This window comes from Clytia hemisphaerica, unplaced genomic scaffold (assembly GCF_902728285.1).
Source record: "Clytia hemisphaerica strain Z4C2 unplaced genomic scaffold, Clytia hemisphaerica genome assembly, whole genome shotgun sequence".
Lineage (NCBI taxonomy): Eukaryota > Metazoa > Cnidaria > Hydrozoa > Leptothecata > Clytiidae > Clytia > Clytia hemisphaerica.
The window spans coordinates 484,046-502,987 of record NW_027103633.1 but is presented as its reverse complement, the minus strand read 5'-3'; the positions used below and the strand labels follow the sequence as shown (position 1 = coordinate 502,987).

At 34.7% G+C, this 18,942-nt stretch overlaps 1 protein-coding gene across 1 annotated transcript; it reads right to left on the bottom strand.

Annotated features, from left to right (window-relative positions):
• Positions 1–317: 317 nt before the first annotated feature.
• Positions 318–18,210, bottom strand: LOC136802625 (protein kinase C-like 1B). The gene is made up of 16 exons (XM_067059377.1): positions 17,645–18,210; positions 13,422–13,479; positions 13,128–13,314; positions 12,192–12,226; positions 11,316–11,419; positions 10,798–10,915; positions 10,148–10,296; positions 8,392–8,634; positions 7,674–7,847; positions 6,617–6,708; positions 3,478–3,540; positions 2,938–3,076; positions 2,456–2,536; positions 2,086–2,193; positions 1,553–1,696; positions 318–600 (listed from the first exon to the last, which is right to left on the bottom strand). Exons 1-16 carry the CDS (start codon positions 17,987–17,989, stop codon positions 457–459), a joined length of 2,184 nt encoding a protein of 727 aa, XP_066915478.1. The 5' UTR covers positions 17,990–18,210; the 3' UTR covers positions 318–456.
• Positions 18,211–18,942: the final 732 nt, after the last annotated feature.

Here is an 18,942-nt window from a genome sequence, read left to right as displayed (position 1 = left end):
GTACCGAGTGTGCAAAGGTAATGCTTTTTTTATTATAATTCTGTAAAAGTTCCCTATCAATAGAAAATATAACATTTTAATTTTTTGATTCATCTGTTCGTTGACTAAAGTATGTCTTAATGAAAAACATTTTCTTTTGCCAACTTTATATACCGTTAAAGTAGCCCTTTCTAGAGGCGAGATTCTCTCTATTATGTCACGTTACCCTATTGATCCATTGGGAAGACACTTTGTAAACTGCATCATAGAATGAAACCGGTATAAACGGGTTTACCGATACGATCTATTGTAAGACGTCGTATCGATTCTGTTTCATCAATCTTGAACGGGTAGGATTCGTTGTCTAAAGCAGGGTATTGCAACACGTGATCCTGGATGATCCAGATCTGTTTGAACATTAGGTGCAAACCATATGGCAACAATGTATTCGCTTCATTCACCCTAACCAACTCACAACTAAACAAATGACGGATTAACGTATGAAAATCCAGAAAATTCGTCTTGGTTGATGTTATTGACGACGTCTTTTTCTGTCGGCGTCAAACACGGATTCTCACGCGTGAAATCGGTATCAAAGTTGGCGACGTCGGTTCGTGATCTCTGTAAGAAAAAGAGTAGAAAAGTTGAAGTTTAAAAACAACACAGTAAAGAATCTCTCAAAATGTTTTAAGGTTGGGCACATTGAGTTTAACGCCCGAAGGGCTAGAGTTCAATCTCTAACCTTTCTCAGGCAAGAAAAAGTTAAGCCTTAAAAAATGCGCCGCATTTTTGACGATAGATTGAATCTAGCAATTCCTTTGTTTACAATTGATATTTTTTTCGAAATTTAGCGGTAAATTTTAGTTTCAATCTGTCATTTGTGTAAAAACCAGGCGAGCCGCTCAAGGCCGCGCAACTTTGGTAGGATTTGTTGGCTTCAAATCCTACCAAGGAGATTGACTTCTAGCCCTTCGGGCTTATACTTCATTGGTTGGGCATCTCTTTCTCAGTAACCTGGTTGTAATTTCTTGGTTCAAAACTTACCCATTTTTCTGTGCGGGGGTTACAAAGTCCATTATTTTTAGGTGAGGATTTCCAAAATTTCAAAGATCTTTCCGCTGAATGTAGATTTCGGGTAGTCTTCGAATGGGGACTGAATCATAGGGTATTTTTCTAACTGGGAAACTTTTGGATATGGGTTGAGCAGGGAGAGATACATTAGGATAATCTCTAAGGAATGGAATGAGTCACTATAGATCCTCTTAATCGCATGCGATGAAAGGATTAGCACGAGATTGCTCCTCCTGTAGATCCTTATAATAATGCAAGTCATGACAGTTTCTTGCTAGGTAACCCCCCAGAAAACTTGTTGACTGGAATTTAAAAAAAATGTTACCCTAATGGTGGCACTACTCGATATGGGTAAATTTATAAATCAATAGAACTTTGGTTAAAAATCGGACATGACTTTTCAAAAACTCCGATTTAAGATTTTGTCTGTCCGGGATCGAGAAGCTGCCTTTGCTTTCAGGGTTGTATACAGCTCAGTGGTTAGATACAATTAAGGACTTACAATTTGAGGTTGAAAGGGTGGCGCGACTTGGCGGTGCTCCAGTTTCCTCCAGTCAATACTGGCGAAGAAAGGGTGTTTGTTGATTGCAACTTCACCAATACCTGGCACGCAACCCAAACGTTTCTCGTAATTCTTCGTCAAAAACTGAAAAAAAAACGAAGGAGGCGAAAAATAGTTTTAAGAGTGAACTTAGAAGCTATAAAATACATTACGAAAAAAATCTAATTTACTGTTTCGTAGCATTTTATTGACGACTAATACATTATGTATGTATTGGACCTATAACACAGTAGAGTCTCTAGAACTCGAACGGACAACGAGTTGCAGAATTTCCCACGGAAAATGGAGAGTTCGAGTTCCAATTTAGAGATACAAAACAGTTATGAAGGATTGAATTAGATCCTAGCAAAAGGGACAAAGCATTGTGGTGATTGTGGCATTAGCCCTGCTCAATCTCAACAAAAATTTGCCACAGTAGAGCAACATAAACTAGATTAGAGTTCTTAATGATGTAAACAACATGACATATTTACCCCTTTTAAGATAGAGATGGCTTCGCGACTCAACCATACAGGATACAAGACGTCTGAATGCAAAATACATTGAAATAGTTCATCTTCGTTATCAGCTTCGAAAGGAGGCTGGAACGAGAAAAAAAACATCAATATTTTGAAAACAATAACAACATTCACACCTAAACACCCAGAAATGGGCAAATTCGATTTTCAGTGACGGCAATATAAATTAAACGTAGCAAACGGTGAACCAAAACCTGTGAAGGTTATAGAAAATTCGAGCTATAACGGCTTACTTATAAGAGTTTTTCACCTTTAAGAGACCAAAAAAATTGTTCGAGTTAATGAGGAATCAGAGTTAGTTATGGTATCGTATAAAAAGACAGACCTGGCCAGCCATCATTTCATACATGAGCACACCAAGCGCCCACCAATCCACTGACTCAGCGTAATCTTGTTCATTGACAATCTAACAAGGACGAAATTGAAGTTAGTGTTAACCGTTTGATATGGGACATGAATTTTATAGTGAAGACTTCAAAAGCGATATTACGCACGTCAGAAAGTTCAGAATATTCTTGATTCAAAGGTATAGGATAGCATGTTTTAAGTGAGTACGGATTGAGAGGATTTTTTTAGCCGGCTGTTATACGCATTTTTTTATAAAAACAAGCTACATTAGAATATGAGGCTTCGATGGCCTAAAAAATAACAACAAATTTACAAAAAAACTCAACTCAAAAATAAGAACATTTCACAAAAAAACTTTTTAAGGACTAAAACTAAAAACATCCAAAGGCGTCAAACATTTTTGATGCTCTTTTAAAAAACGCGTATCTCAAAAACCTACGGAAAGGTAAGTAATCTGACCTCTGGAGCAATATAGTCAGGAGTTCCACAAAAAGTTGAAGTATACTGGTTTTGTAACATGTTATCTTTACACATTCCAAAATCGGCCAACTTGACGTGCCCTCCGCAGTCCAATAACACATTATCCAATTTTAAATCCCTGAAAATAAAGCGTATGAAATGTTGTTGGATATCCGGTCAAATACAGTGCGGTTTCTGTAACTCAAAACCACACCGGGGAACACAAATATGTTTGAGTTATAGAAATTTCGAGTTACGAAGTAAGGCTTATAAAACTTATCAGAGTTAAGGAGTCATTCGACTTATAGAGGTTCGAGTTAAGGAGACTGAATTGTAATTTACTTGTATAGATCATGTACGATACTTTTATAAAGATTTCTTCGCTTTTATTTATGCTAGCGGAGTAATAACAACGAACTACGTATATTGATGATGTATAAAGGTTTAAATAAATAACAGTAGAAAGTTTTATATGAACTGTGAGACCAGCTATGGATGTTAAAAATGATTTGTTCTATATTTTGATATAAATCAGCTTACCTATATATGACTCCTTTTTTATGTAAAAACTGAAGCGCTAACGTTATCTCAGCAGCGTAGAACCTTTGGGGAAAAAAGAAAAAAACATTGTATCACACGGCTAATGATTCTTATATATCGGGAAAACCTCAGTTGGATTTTTCAGAACGGCGACTAGAAAACCACCTCGACGTTGCAAACTCTAATACGGTAATATCACTTAGATACGGGTTTAGCAAAGTAGGGTGTAAACTGGATTTTGAACTTTAGAGTTTCAAAATTGTCACAATTTTTTATCAAAATTTATTATATTGTAAGACTTTTTGCGCAATTTTGAGGTCCATAAGTCAAAAATCCACTGTTTGCCCCAGGGGTATCTGATTCGCAGTAGTAGCAAAAACGGCAAAAATGGCATTTTTTGTCCATTTTAAGACTATTAAAGGCCAGGAAATGGTCAAAATGGTTTCTAAATGGTGTCTTGTACAATATTCAACACAAAAAGACAAAATAACCCCAGCGAGATCGCTCAATGTTTCAATTTCAGGCTAAAAAGGCCGATTTTCTCGGATTCTGGGTAGCAAAATGCATGAAAGCAGCATTTTTGAGGACCCACAACTTTTAAACTTTTTAAGGTACACACTTGAGATTTTCAGCAATGAAACACTTCAGAGAAAGCTCCAGGAAAAATCAAACTTGAGTTTTCAAATATTTCCTATAAATCTATAATGGCGCCCTAGAAATTGAGTTTTCATGCTAAATGCCAATATTTCAAGCTAAAACTTGGTTTTCTTGGGCTAAAATCTAAAAAATGGTTTCAAATGGTGTCCTGAAATCTTTGTGTGTTGAAAGTATTCAGGAAAAACTCTGGGAGAATCAAAATGGTTTGGGTTAGAAATTTGCCAAAGTCCGCCATATGGAATCGCATTTCCACTTAAAAACGCAATATTTAGAGTTAAAGTCTAATTTTCTCAGACTAAAATCTCAAAAATGGTTTCAAATGGTGTCCTGAAATCTTTTGGTGTTGAAAGTATTCTGGATATACTCTGGGAGAACCAAAATGGTTTGGGTTTGAAATTTGCCTAAGTGACCAATATGGTATTGCATTTCCTACTAAAACGTGATATTTAAGAGTTAAAGTCTAATTTTCTCAGGCTAAAATCTCAAAAATGGTTTCAAATAGGGTCCTGAAATCTTTTGGTGTTGAAAGTATTCTGGGAACACTCAAGGAAAATCATAGTGGTTCACAATGGTCATATATATGCCAAAGTCTGCCATTATGAATTTCATTTCTTTAGGAAGAACACTCGAGCTTACTCAAAACATTGTGTTTTAGAATGAAATACAATTCCATAATGGCAGACTTTGGCAAATTTCTGACCAAAACCATTTGGTTTTCCCATAGTATTTCCAGAATGCTTTCAACACCAAAAGATTTCAGGACCCTATTTGAAACCACTTTTGAGATTTTAGCCTGAGAAAATTAGAGTTTAGCTCTAAATATTGCGTTTTAGTGGGAAATGCAATTCCATAATGGCGAACTTTGGCAAATTTCTGACCAAAACCATTTGGTTTTCCCATAGTATTTCCAGAATACTTTCAACACCAAAAGATTTCAGGACCCTATTTGAAACCACTTTTGAGATTTTAGCCTGAGAAAATTAGAGTTTAGCTCTAAATATTGCGTTTTAGTGGGAAATGCAATTCCATAATGGCAAACTTTGGCAAATTTCTAACCCGAACCATTTTGGTTCTCCCAGAGTATATCCAGAATACTATAAACACCAAAAGATTTCAGGACCCTATCTGAAACCATTTTTGAGATTCTAGCCTGAGAAAATTAGACTTTAACTCTAAAAATTGCATTTTAGTGGGAAATGCAATACAATAATGGCAGACTTAGGCAAATTTCTGACCCAAACCATTTTGATTCTCCCAGAGTATTTTCAGAATACTTCCAGGATTCAAAGATTTCAGAACACCATTTGAAATCATTTTTTAGATTTTAGCCCAAGAAAACCAAGTTTTAGCTTGAAATATTGGCATTTAGCATGAAAACTCAATTTCTAGGGCGCCATTATGGATTTATAGGAAATATTTGAAAACTCAAGTTTGATCTTTCCTGGAGCTTTCTCTGAAGTGTTTCATTGCTGAAAATTTCAAGTGTGTACCTTAAAACGTTTAAAAGTTGTGGGTCCTCAAAAATGCTGCTTTCATGCATTTTGCTACCCAGAATCCGAGAAAATCGGCCTTTTTAGCCTGAAATTGAAACATTGAGCGATCTCGCTGGGGTTATTTTGTCTTTTTGTGTTGAATATTAGTACTAGACACCATTTAGAAACCATTTTGACCATTTCCTGGCCTTTTATAGTCTTAAAATGGACAAAAAATGCCATTTTTGCCGTTTTTTGCTACTACCGCGAATCAGATACCCCTGGGGCAAACAGTGGATTTTGGACGTATGCACCTAAAAATTGCGCAAGAAGTCTTACAATATGATAAATTTTGATAAAAAATTGTGACAATTTTGAAAATCCAAAAAAAGTATTTTTTCATGGTTCCAGTTTACACCCTAGCAAAGGCTAAGTCCTCTTGAAAGAAGTAATAGAGAAATAGACAATATTATTCTATGGTTTTCCTCTTATACATCGTGCATTTTGGAAAAGACCTCGCACAGCAACTTCGCGTGCTCAAAACAGGAGGTCGTTAAAGTTAATGATCACGAGTGATTAACTCTTGCCTTTCTAATAGCTCTCGTGGTGATTAACGTGCTTCCTGTAGGCATAAATGTTCACAAAACTATGGAAACTTTGCAGCTTGAAAAATCATTTTTAGTTAATCATGGCTCAAGTTTTCAGACAAAACAATATAACATTACTTTCCTATTTCCTATCAGAACTCACTATTACTAATTCATTGGAAAAGATATTCATAGTAATTTAGCAATAACTATGTATTTCAACCAAGGAAAATTCAGTGCAGTTGTCGAAAAACAAAAACAACCAGGGAAGATCGAGCCCTTGACGGGTGTGATAACTTAAGAACAAACGACCATTTCTACATAAAACTGATGTTTAGAATATGGCCTATCTTGCCCTGAAAAGATCAATTTTAGAGGTGATTGTTTATATTCTGAGAATATTCGCATTTCACGGAATTATACCTTGATCTCTGCTCGTCGAATTTTCTTGCTTTTTGTATTTGAAACATCAGGTCACCTCCACTCACGTATTCCATTACGAAAAATAAACGGTCCTACAGTGAAAGATGACAAGATAAAACCATGAGAGACCTTCGTAATAATAACAACAATATATCGTCATCTAAAAACTACCTTATCATTTCGAATAAACTCCCGGGCGTTTATTTGATTTTTTAGATTTTAGGAGGGGCGTTATAGGGCGTTCATTCGAAGTAATACGGTATCCAAAATAGTTATAAAAAAGATTACAAAAGGAAAAAGAATATTCATGCTAAGTCAGGACAAAAACCTACCCCAAGAGTGTTGCCTGCCAACACGGGCTGGGGACTACTGGCCTGCTCAAGTTCTATGCTCACCTCTTAGCATTTTTCCTACAATACAGTAGGCTCTCCCTTATTCGAATCTTCCTGTAATTCGAATTAATCCCTAGTCCCCGTCAAAGAATTCTTAAAATACTTTCTATAATTCGAATCTCTTTGTAATTCGAAAGAATAAGATTTTCCGTTCTAATCCGAATTAGTGAGAGGCAAGTGTAGTCCCAAAATTAAAGCACATATTCCGTTTATAGCATTTATAAATCGAAAAATCTACGTCAGCAAAAGCAGAATTCCGACGAGAAATAGAAAAGCCTTTCTCATGAATATTGCCCTTATGTATTACAACTTTCAATGAAGTCAATACAGTCGCTCTCATATTGTTTTCTGACCAGCCACCAGAACCGTTGGAAAACCAACGGATCCGGCGAGACTCGAACTCACAACCATGCCATTCGCGGGCATTTGCTCTACCATTGAGCTGCGGGAAAGCCATGTGGAAACCGAGGACTCAATTGCCACTCGGTGGAGCTAGAAATGAATTCTTGTCTACTGACTGGTCAGAGACTGGTCAAAAGCCTTTCTGCATGCGTCGAAGGTTATCCATATTATAGCTCTAGTTTAGACGGCCAACTTAAGCCGACTTCAACTCTTATAAGTATAATGGACAGGGCAGGTAGTCGGCTATCTAAACTAGAACTTACGTCTGATTGGAAACAAGAGTGAAGTGACGTGAGATAAGGATGTTGTCCAGCGATCGTCAAAACACGTTTTTCCGTCATGACGCATTCGACGTCGTCGTCTTGTATAATCGTCATCTTCTTTAGAATTTTGATGGCGTATAATTCACTGGTTCCTTTCTTTTCCGCTAACATAACCTAAACAAAGTGAAATGATCAGTATGTTTCTTTATACACGTTTTTTAGAAGATCATCCAAAATTTTTGAAGCCTTCAGATCTTCTTAAATTGTTTTGGTTTTTTTAAGCCTAAAAATGTTCTTATTTTCACCAACTTTTGAGTATTTTTGACCATTTTCCTAACAAATTGGGTGTTCTAGGGTCTACAAAGCATTAAAATGTTCTTAGCTTGTTCTTAACAATTTGGCCCTCGAAGCCTTATGTTCTTATATAGTTTTTTCTTATAAAAAACGTGTAATCTCATAACAGCTCACGTGTTCACACCTAGCTCTGTTCAACCAAAAAATTCAGATTCAGAGTCTGGATTGGCAGATTTTTTAACGGGGCCAATAGCTTTAGAGTGAATACCTACCAGCACGGTTTAATCAGAATCTACTCGTAAGTTTCCTACCACTAATCTTGCCTTTTTAACAGGCCTTCAAAAGGGCCTTCATTTTCTAAATTTTCTAAAAAACCTAGGTTTCGAAACAAAAGCCATTCTCAATTAATTTTTTGTATCCATACCTTCCCAAAACTACCTTTCCCGATTACTTTGAGGTAGGTGAAGGAATCTTTGGTGTAACGGTCGTCAGAGAAAAAATGTCGTTTAGTTCCAGGTGAGTGCGGGAGAGTCGGAAGATACGGATTGATTTCGAGTGTATCATTTGTGTTCGATGTTTCACCGTTCTGCGTCGTGTTATGGTTATTGGTGATCTTTTCATCTTTGGATGTTTGTGATGTTAGCTTTTTAGTGGGTGACCCATCTTTCTGCAAGAAGATAAATGGTTAAACTAGGGTTTCACATATATGTATCACAGTGGAGTCTTCATAACTCGAATGTCTTGTTAACTTTATAAACAAGTCTGGTTCCTTCAGTTAACAATGCCTTGACCGATGCCAATCTCCATAACTCGAAATTTCCATAATTCGAACAAATTTGTGTTCCCCACATGTGTTCGAGTTATGGAGATTCTCTGTAAATCATTTTAGCAAATCAAAGGTTTTTTTAATATTTTCCCGTTTAATTCATATTAAAGAAAATCTCCATGATTTATGACTATAGAGCTTGATTTCTTAAAAACTTTTCAGACTTCTTGGATATGGAAAACTATTTTCTTTAATGTTTCATCTGATTGGAAAAAATTTAAACAAGATATATAGATATTATTTTTATGTTGTGCCGAAATTATTCTGTTTTATTTCCAGACATTGAAAGCAGATAATTTGGAGATGAATTTGTTTATTCGTGATATTCATAATGTAATGTTTTCGTTGATTGACACATTCAAAACATTTGGCAGCCATTCTTAGTGGCAGGAAATATGTGTGCACAGTGTTTTCCAGGCAAAGACCCCAGGAAAATATTTCTAAATGCCAATACAAAATGAATCAAGACAACTTCAATTATTTCCTAAAACATCTCCACAAAAGAAACATTTTTTTCCAATACGTCGGGGAAAATTTTCGTCGGGAAAAAATATTCGTCACTTGGCCAACATTTCGTCACTTTTCTCCGACGAAGTTTTCCCCGATAAGGTAGGTCAGCATGCTCGATCTTCTGCTAACAATAATGGCAGCCAAGTTTTTACGTCATATGTATTTTTTTATGCCTATAGATTACATCATGAATAACAAGAATTTTATTTAGGTAAAATAAACTATATGTTGTTCTATGGGCAGATTGTCGTAAAAATATGAGCTGGTATGCAAAAAAACTTTATCGAAAACTCTTTTAGTAATCAGATGTTTGAGACCTTTTTTTTTTGAATAGAGCATTTAATTGAAACGAATTTTCTTTTTTGAGAAAAGCAAAAAGTGAAAAAATTTCTTCAAAAATTTCTTTTTTCAAAAATGTTGACCCCCCCCCTTACTCAAAATGGCTCGCCGGGGCCCATGTTTTGGACGTATTTTAGTATAAATCATCCACTTAACACTAAACGTCTACTGTCGGAGAGTTTAGTCTTGACCCCCTGTTTCATTTAATGGGCTTTTCCAGAAAAAGAATTTACCCCCACTGTTGAGGATATTGATTCCCCATGGATATCCTGTTTATTAGTAACTTTATTAATTAGTAAAGACTGTGAGCAAATTTGGCGGCTGAGAAGATGATGGCTGACGTTTTGAATGGTACAAAAAACAAACTTTTTGAATGGATTTTCAATTTCTTCCTTTTTCATATGGTAATACATTGTTAAAAGTAGCTAAAAATTTGATTTGGTGGCTTACATACCTTATTGTTTTCCCTTTATTTTCTAACAAATAAAATAATCTCAGTTCTTACCAGTATAGAGCCTTTTTTAGAGATTTTTATTAGTTCGTCAGGCGTCATATCGATTTCTTTTTTGATCACTTCCGCCATCTTTTTCGCATCAACACCGCAATCGTTTGGTACGTTACCTTGACAACGTTTGTGGACGTTCCGCTGGCATGCTGGGTAGGGTGAGAAGAAAAGACGAAAAGATGTTGCCTGTCAAAGTAGTTTGATGAGTTTTAATGGATAACTTTAATGGGCTTTCAAAAGTACCTGATTTCTAAAAGCCACTTTTAAAGGGGATAATTTGGAGAGCTGATGTTTGAACTTTTCTTTCTGTACAAAATACTTATTCTTTCTTTTGATAATTTCTAGAAAAAAAACGCAACCTAAAGTTTGGTCCAGGCAAATCACCAGTCACCAGCAAAGGTAAACTCTTGTAACTATTTTTTTGGGATGAGCTGGAGTTTTTACAAGATGCTTAACTGATTGGTTATATCTAAACAATAGGGATGACGCGTTCTTTAGAAAAAGTAATAAATACGTTTGTCTCAACATTGTAAAACTCCAGCTTGACCCATTTTTTTGCTCTTGTCATAAAAACAGTAGCCAGCCTAGATACACTGCAGAACACAGTTTTGGCTACTTTATATGTTTCGACCTGTAAATATAATAAATACCTTGACATTGCATTCCTTGTCTGAATAGTCCATAGAGTAAAGAGCCACAGTGTTCGCAGAATGTCGGTCTTTTGTAATTATGTACTTGGAAACGATGGGGAATATTGATACTGAATCTCTATAAAAAGATAAAATCCAATAACTGCTATCCACTCAATTTCAGTTTTAGAGAAAATGGAATGCAATAATCTGCAAGCCATACAGTTATTAATCAGAAATAACTCAAATTGTTGTATGTTTTTAGAGTTTTGAAGGCTGAAAAGTTCAATTGTCAATAAATGTCCCAAAAAGGGAAAAATGTTGAATCAATTGCATTCTTTGGTGTATTCTAGGGCCTTAGTCAGCCATGTACTATTTTTATCAAGTCAAAAGATTTAGACTCTGATTTTAGAAATAGTTAAGAAAATGCTGTCTTTTTCAAGCGAACAAACCAATTAATCAAGGACCATTTTAAGAGCATCTAAAGGTCTGAAAATCATATTAAAAAATATTTATAATGGAACAAGTGATAGTCTTACAGGTTCATCTTTTTCTTTTGAAGAGTTTTGGTTTTCAGCTTGCACACCAGGACATTTTGATACTACAAACTGATGACATTTCTTATGGGTAACACTCTGACATACTGAAAGAAAGGATCATAGATTTTCATTTCACCAGTTGTCACAACTCTTCTAAACCTATGTTAACCCTATTCAACCTAGGCTTTTAGGGGCGGTTCAGAACTAGGGGGGGCGGCTTTTCCTGTACCACCCCTTAACTTTTGATCTAGTGGGTCTTTTTGGATGAAATTTGGTACACAAGATCCTTGTCACGTAAGGTAACTTTTGACAAAAAATTTTTTTGATGACGTCACTCATCATGCCCAAAGTGAGCAAAAACCGAAAATTTCCTTTGTTCTTATAAATAGCTATTGTATTCTAACAAAGGCTTTAGAAAAAAGTTGTCTGAGTTTAAAATGCTTATTTTATCCTAAATATTCAATAAATTACGGTTTAAATGATATATTTGACATCAAAAAAAAATTGTATTAGATAAGTGTCAATTTTTGCGACACCTTACTGTCAGAAATGTCATCATGCTCAAGGTATGAAAATATTTAGGTGTCAAATTTTTTTTTATTTTGAAGCTAAATAAAAGTTAGGAATTTACAGAAAATTTCACGGCAAAAGCTCAATTATTTCAGGAACTATTACCAATAGTTTGACCTTCGAACAGAAAGAGCCCCCCCCCCCAAGTCCGAATAGGGTTAAAGCAGTTTCAACAAATAGAAAATAAATCTAATTTTTCATTGATGATATTGTCAAACTATACAATTTCTACAATTGTAATGGAAATGATTTATCGTATATCAAAGGTTGTTTTTAATTCTTCAATTTATCAGATGTGCTGCTCACCTTGGCATTGATAGCCTTGTTTTGAGAAAACTCCCCTAAATAAACAAAAGAAATTATGTTTAAAAAATAAGCTACAGTAATTGGGATAGAAAATGGTAAATAATTTCAAAATGAATTAAAATACTGCCTTCAAAAGGTAAAAAAGGAACTCCTTAAAAATGTTCATCTAAGCTTTCTCAAAGGTTTTCAAGTTAGCTGGTTCAATTTTAAAGTTTTCAAGGTCCGGTAAACAAGCTGCTATTGCTTTTATGATCTCTGGTTTGTTGGTTTCGATTGAGAGAGGTTAAATGAAATAGTTTTGGAAACATTGAAGGTGCAGTGCAACCATAGTTTTTATTTTCACACCTCTCATTTGGATAAAATGATCATAATTCAACAATGGTTTCTCCCTAGAATAACTTGTTTCGCCTAATTCAACAGCCCAAAAAACCAAAGCCTAAAACATTTCACCTTTAAATTAACAGTTTATAGAACTGAAAGGGCCGAAGAAAGAAATTTTAAAACTCCTTCATCTACCAGCCACTTATAAGAAAGCACGTTCTTACAATTATTTAAAGGTTTTTCTTGGGAGTACCTGGTAAACCCTCTGCCATATTTTAAGGGAATATGAACTTAAAGGGATAATCAGATGGTTTGAGATATTCAGATTACAGAAACCTTCTGTGGTTCTTAGTAAAACCTCAAAGTATTTTTGCGTAACAATTTTCCAAAATCGAGATATCGAAATTTTTGAAATTTTTGAAAATGGTTCTTACACGGTTCTATTGTTTTCATCCAAAAAGCCAAAAACTTGTAACTTAAATATCTTGACTTTGGAAAATACTTAGGCAAAAGTATTTTTAGATTTTGCTCAAGACAATAGAAGGATCCCACATGCCAAATATTACAAACCATCTGATTTAAACTCTTCATTCAGCAAAGAAAAGACATGCTTACCATATAAATTCTTTACAATGTGAACAAAAATGGAATTGGCGTAAATATGTTGCCATGAATTTGTGTCCACTGACATGATGGACCCTCCGACGAACTGCATTACGTCTACCCCTTTTCTTCAAGTATGAACTCTCTCTTTCTCGAAAATGCCTAGCTTTGTCCTCAATCTTTGAATGGTTTACATCAACTGAAAAGATTGAGAAAATTAATGAGATTGTATTGGATAGTATATATGAATATGCAAATCAGCTGACTAAAAACATTATTGGACCAATAAGATTCAAGAACACTCACCTTGTCCAGGTTTCAGCTCTATGAATACATGTAATTTTCCAGCAGGCTCCAACTTAATCTGAGAAGTAAAATAACATCATAATAACATCATAATAACATGATTATATAATATACAATAATCAAGAATAAAGTGTTGTACGATTTCAGGCTAGATGATATAGAGTAATCATCCTACAAAAAGAGTTCTTTTTAGTTTTAATTTTCAATATTAATCAAACTATGATATCTGATGATATAGATATAGGAAGACCAGAAATGGATTAGAGAAGATTAAACTGATTGAGTCTTTATTCTTGATACATGTAGTGGATGTCTATATTATTCATATAAACGGTGTTTTTAAAAACTTTGTTAGTTTTTCAAACAAGAAGTTTTATATAACAGTTATTAAAACATCAATATTTAATGACATCTTACTCAAATTCAAAGATTCGTTTTCACATTATTCTCCTTATTTAACAATATCTGAATTCTTTATCTAATTTGAATTAATTTTTAGGGAATTTAGAGAATCGTTTATTTCATTTTTTGTAATGTTTATTGAAAAGGGATTAGAAACAACTGGATAATCAAGGACATTTTAATCATAGCTGCCAAAAAATTAAATCAAACTGATTATTCAACAAAAAGACCATAGCTATTGAAATACTAAAATATATCACTGACCAGGAGCACAATATAAGATTATAATAAGGTATAAGTTATGTTCTTGAGATAAAATAATCTTTCAAAACAAAAAGGTAGCAAAACGAGCAAAAATTAAAAATAAACTTTACTATTTTGAAACAAAGCAAAAATCATATGTTAGTGAGTTGAAAAGCTCAAAAGCTCAGAGTGAACAGAAATAATTTTCATTTCATTGCTGTATCGAAAACCATATGTCATTATTTGTATATGTTTTATTGTAATATTCACTTCAATCCTTAATATATCTAGTCATTGCAATGGTGCAGCCATAAGAAACCTTTTTTTAAACGGGGGAAGTAATTGAAGGACTAAATGCAGCATTGATGCAAAAAACTCTTAGCCTAGTAATTTAGCCTCTAGCCTCTATCCTCTATCCTGCTCACAAACAGTTAAATATCAATATATCCACCTTAGTCAACTTTTGGAAACAGTCACCAATAAATAAAATTCCAAAGCTGACTTTAACTGTATATTTCATCTTCAAACTTAGTTTACCAATCTTATTGATCATATCCATCAGCTGATCAGGTTTAATCAGTATGCTTTTTAAGAGGTAACTAAGCACTGCAAATTGCTCTAATAGATATTTTGCTGATCATGATACCACATTGACTTCAAAAACTTATGGCAAAAGCAATACCTTACAGTACGGTACCTAATGACTCTAAAATATTTACATATAATCTTAGCAATATAAAAAACTGATATCATCATTTAACCCTATGACCATCTTGGGGGGCAAAGAGGCCCCTAAAACAAATTTTTTTGATAACTTTTTTTTAAATATTTATCCAATTGATTTGAAATTTTATTTGCAAGTAACTTGCCAAAACTACTCGGGTGGCAAATATGAGATTCTAAAATGGCACAGTAGAGCTGAGAGAGCAGAATTGCATAGTTCTTGCACTTACATTTGTTTTGAAATTTTGTTGCTTAGGTCAGGCGTTTGATGGTTATGCAAGTTTCCCTCCACTGATGCAAGTTACCTGATTTCATGGTATGTTACAGTTTACCCTGACTGCATCAACAGTAGACAATCAAGAATCACAATAATATTACATTGGATCCAGCATAATTTCAAAACATTTTGAGACCAGATAAAAGCACTTTACAGTCTGGGTGTTGACAGGGTTGTAATTAGAATGAGGTTGTCAGTGTTAGGGATGTTAAAGCTAAGTATGACTTTTCATTTTATTAACCCATCCAAAAGATGCCATCCAACTATTCAACATTTCTGCAATTTAAATTGATGTCAAAAGCCAATGCCCTCCTAGTGGACGCGAAGGGGTACCCCAGGGGTACACCCTTTTTCAAGGTAGGAATAATAAGAAGGTCAGTAAAAGGTTTTTTCCTCTTTGACCACTAAGCAAAGAAAATAGTTTCAATCAGCGATTCCTAGTGATTCTGATATTATTCCTATCTATCACAATCAACAACAAAAGTTTGGTCACATTTAACCAGTGGGTGTTTCAGAAGATATTCAAACATGGATTTTTGTGTAAATAATTTTTGAAAGTTGAATGTGACAAATTATGACAAATTGTGACATACTTTAAAGATAAGAAGTTAAAAAGTTTAGTAAGTCATTTATTGTCACAAATAAGGACTTGATAAATATATTTTTGAAAACCTAAATACGATTTCCTATTAACTGTTAAAATTTTGTAGCTTTTACTAAATTTAAGTGGGTTTTATTCAATTTTAAATTATTTTGCCATTTTTTTTGTGTTCTAAAAAATGTCACACAATTTTTGAAACTGTTAAGGAAGGTGTTTGAATATTTTGACATTAGACCAACTTACGGTACCCCTTAGCATCCAGGTCAAGTGGGAGGGCATAAAATGGCAACTTAAATTAATTTAAACTGCAAAAATGTTGGGCAAAATTTGTAGGTGTTAATGAGATTGAAGATTAATGAGGTTGTGTCCTGTCCCTAATGTTCGGGGCAAATAACTTCCGTCAACTGCTCTAACTTGGGAAGATTGGTCGAAACATGGGACTGTTGATATCTGGCCTGTATTTTCACTTACTGTTAAATCGCTTTGGCAACAAATTTGTTTTGATAACTCCACCAAGTTTATCAATATTAATACTTTCTGTCATAACATATGTTATGATAACTTTTCATTCAAAATGACCGGACGCAGATTGGAGAATTAAAGAACGCCCGCCGCCTAACCACCTATTGATCGCCTGATGGGATTAACAAATAACAAGTGTGCAACTTAACAACTTAACGCGTGAGTGACGTCAAACGCTCCATTGTTTTGCCACTAATTTGTTCTTCTTCGTTCCAGACACTCACGTGTGTTCCACTTAGGATTTTTTTCATATTTCGATTTAAAAGCCTACTCAGTGCCAAAGAGAAAGTATGTATTTTTTAATATACCGTTCATTAACTCAAATCAAATGACATTCATTAGAGGTTCAGTGAAATGGTAGCAGAATATTGCCCTCCCATGTTTTGTCAGATAGTCCCAAGTTAGAGCAGGACGCTTTCAATTTTAGAATTTTTTGGCTGCATTAGGACAAACTCCCTCCCCTTTTTAATGGATTTTTTGCTAGCCGAGAGTCATTACGTTATGGTTTAGCATCGCGGCAAGCAAAAAGGCTATGAAGAAGAGAGAGTCAAATGGCACCATGGCACTAGGTCTATTTCTGTAAGTTGGTCTTATATTGACATCCCTCTTCTAATTTTGACACTCTTCTTTAGAGATAGGAATAAAAGGAAGGTCAGAATCACTGATAGACATGATTGCTAGGCAAAGAAAAATAGTTTCCATCAGTGCATCAGTTACTCTAACCTTCCTATTATTCCTATCTCTAAAGAAGGGTGTCGAAATCAGAAGAGGGATGTCAACATTAGACCAACTTACTGTAAAAGCCAAATGCTGCTAAACATTCAAAAATCAAAAGTAGATGGCTCTCTATTATTAGACCAATCTTTAATATTCTTGCTGTCATTTGGACAAGCTGTCCAGTTGCTTTTGTTGATTTTTAATTTCCAGACGATCTCAATCGAACGGAATCGACGATTGAACCAGTCGAACCAAATCTAACGCAATCGACCGATTGAAATTTGATTGTCGAACGCAATCGAATCTCAATCGAATGTCAAAATTCTGGTAATATTCGATTGGTTTGATTGTTGTTTGACTGGTTCGATCGTCGGTTCCGTTCGATTGAGATTGTCTGGCTTTATTCTTGAAGCTTCCCAACATCCAAGCTCTCAAACATCACAAGCCAAATGAAATTACTTTCGATTTCCCATAGAAATTATGCGATGAACAATCCGGGGGTCAATGAATCGACGATTGAACGCAATCGAACGCAATCGAACATCAATCGAACGCAATCAAATATCAATCAAATCTGAAAATTGCGGTAATATTCGATTGAGATTCGATTGCGTTCGAGTACAATAGAATTTCAATCGGTCGATTGCATTCGATTTGGTTCGACTGGTTCGATCATCGATTCCGTTCGATTGAGATCGTCTGGTAATTTCTTTGGTTCAGCAAAATCTTTCTTCTTACCCATAAATCAGATTGCCCTTCATCGATGATTTCTTGAAGAGGAATTGCACTGTTTGACACAAAAGCTCCACCACCCACGATAGACGTATGAAACACCGTGAAATTTATCACTTTCGCATCTTTTAAATTTGTCTGAAAGTCTTCATTCCATTCAGGAGAAAATGTATTAACTTGTTTTTGAGTTTGATAAATATTTTCGTCATCCACGTTAACTTGTAGATAAGGGTCAATTGATGTAACGCCGATTGATGTTATAACACTAGAACGTACTTTAGTCTCTTCAAGGCCTAAAGCCTCATATATTCGTAATTTCATCACACCTGTAAATGATAGTGAGCCATTCATCTTTGCAGGACCAGGAGCCAAAATTCAGCATAAAAGTTCTCTTGAGCATGTGAAAGTCTTGCTAGTCAGTCAAACTAACATTCCCATTAAATATCTACCTAAAATAAAATTAATCTAGAATATTCAGTAGCCAAATCTACAAACCAGTATTACACAAAACGTTGTTTACTTTACTAAAAGTCAGAATGTTTTCACAACAAGTTGATGCAAAGTATGACAGCAGTTCTTCCAGCATTTTGTCAACAAAAAGTACAGAAGACCAAAAACATAACACCGAGTGTGGCGTTTAATAAAAAGTAGCGAATCACTTAGTAGGTATGAAGGCTAACTTTGGCGGAGGCAAAATGAAAATGGCTACCGCCTGGGGTGTTTTGATTTTATGACGTAATTGGTCTATACTATAAAGCCTATCATCGATCGTCATTTTCGACATTTTCGGCGTTGTCTTAGAAACGACGATAAACAATTTTAGTATACCCATGTAAATTTAGTATGACTCAATTGATTAACATAATTTACTTCCCTTCATAATCATATTGCAGATGAAAAAAAGACTAATTTCTTCTGATTTTATCATAATAAATTCTTTTATTTTAATATTTTAGTTAGTTAGTTCCAATCTATCAAATGATCAATGTTGTAAAGTTGTGGGTAAATTGAACGACATAAGCTCTTTATTTTTTTCTGAAATAACTGTTTATTTCAGTTATTATTTCTGAGAGAAAAAGAATTATGTTATGATGATCAAAAATCTGAAAAAGTCTTTTAGGAGACTTTAAGAGCTAAAAAAGAGATATAAAATGAAATATAAATTTACAAGTTTGCCTTTTAGGGCGGGCTTCGCGTCCTCTCCCCGTGTTCGTGCTCATCGGCTCATTCCCGCCCTTAAGTTTAAGACGTGAATTTGTAGCCAGATTGACCAAGGATTCGACACGTATTAATTTCATTGAATA

Coding starts and splice junctions, on each gene's coding strand:
- LOC136802625 (XM_067059377.1), bottom strand. CDS start 17,989: ATGAATGGCTCACTATCATTTACAGGTGTGATGAAATTACGAATATAT. Junction 2,537..2,937: donor CTGACTATATTGCTCCAGAG/GTCAGATTACTT, acceptor CGTCCTTGTTAG/ATTGTCAATGAACAAGATTA. Junction 601..1,552: donor CACCCTTTCAACCTCAAATT/GTAAGTCCTTAA, acceptor TTTTTCTTACAG/AGATCACGAACCGACGTCGC.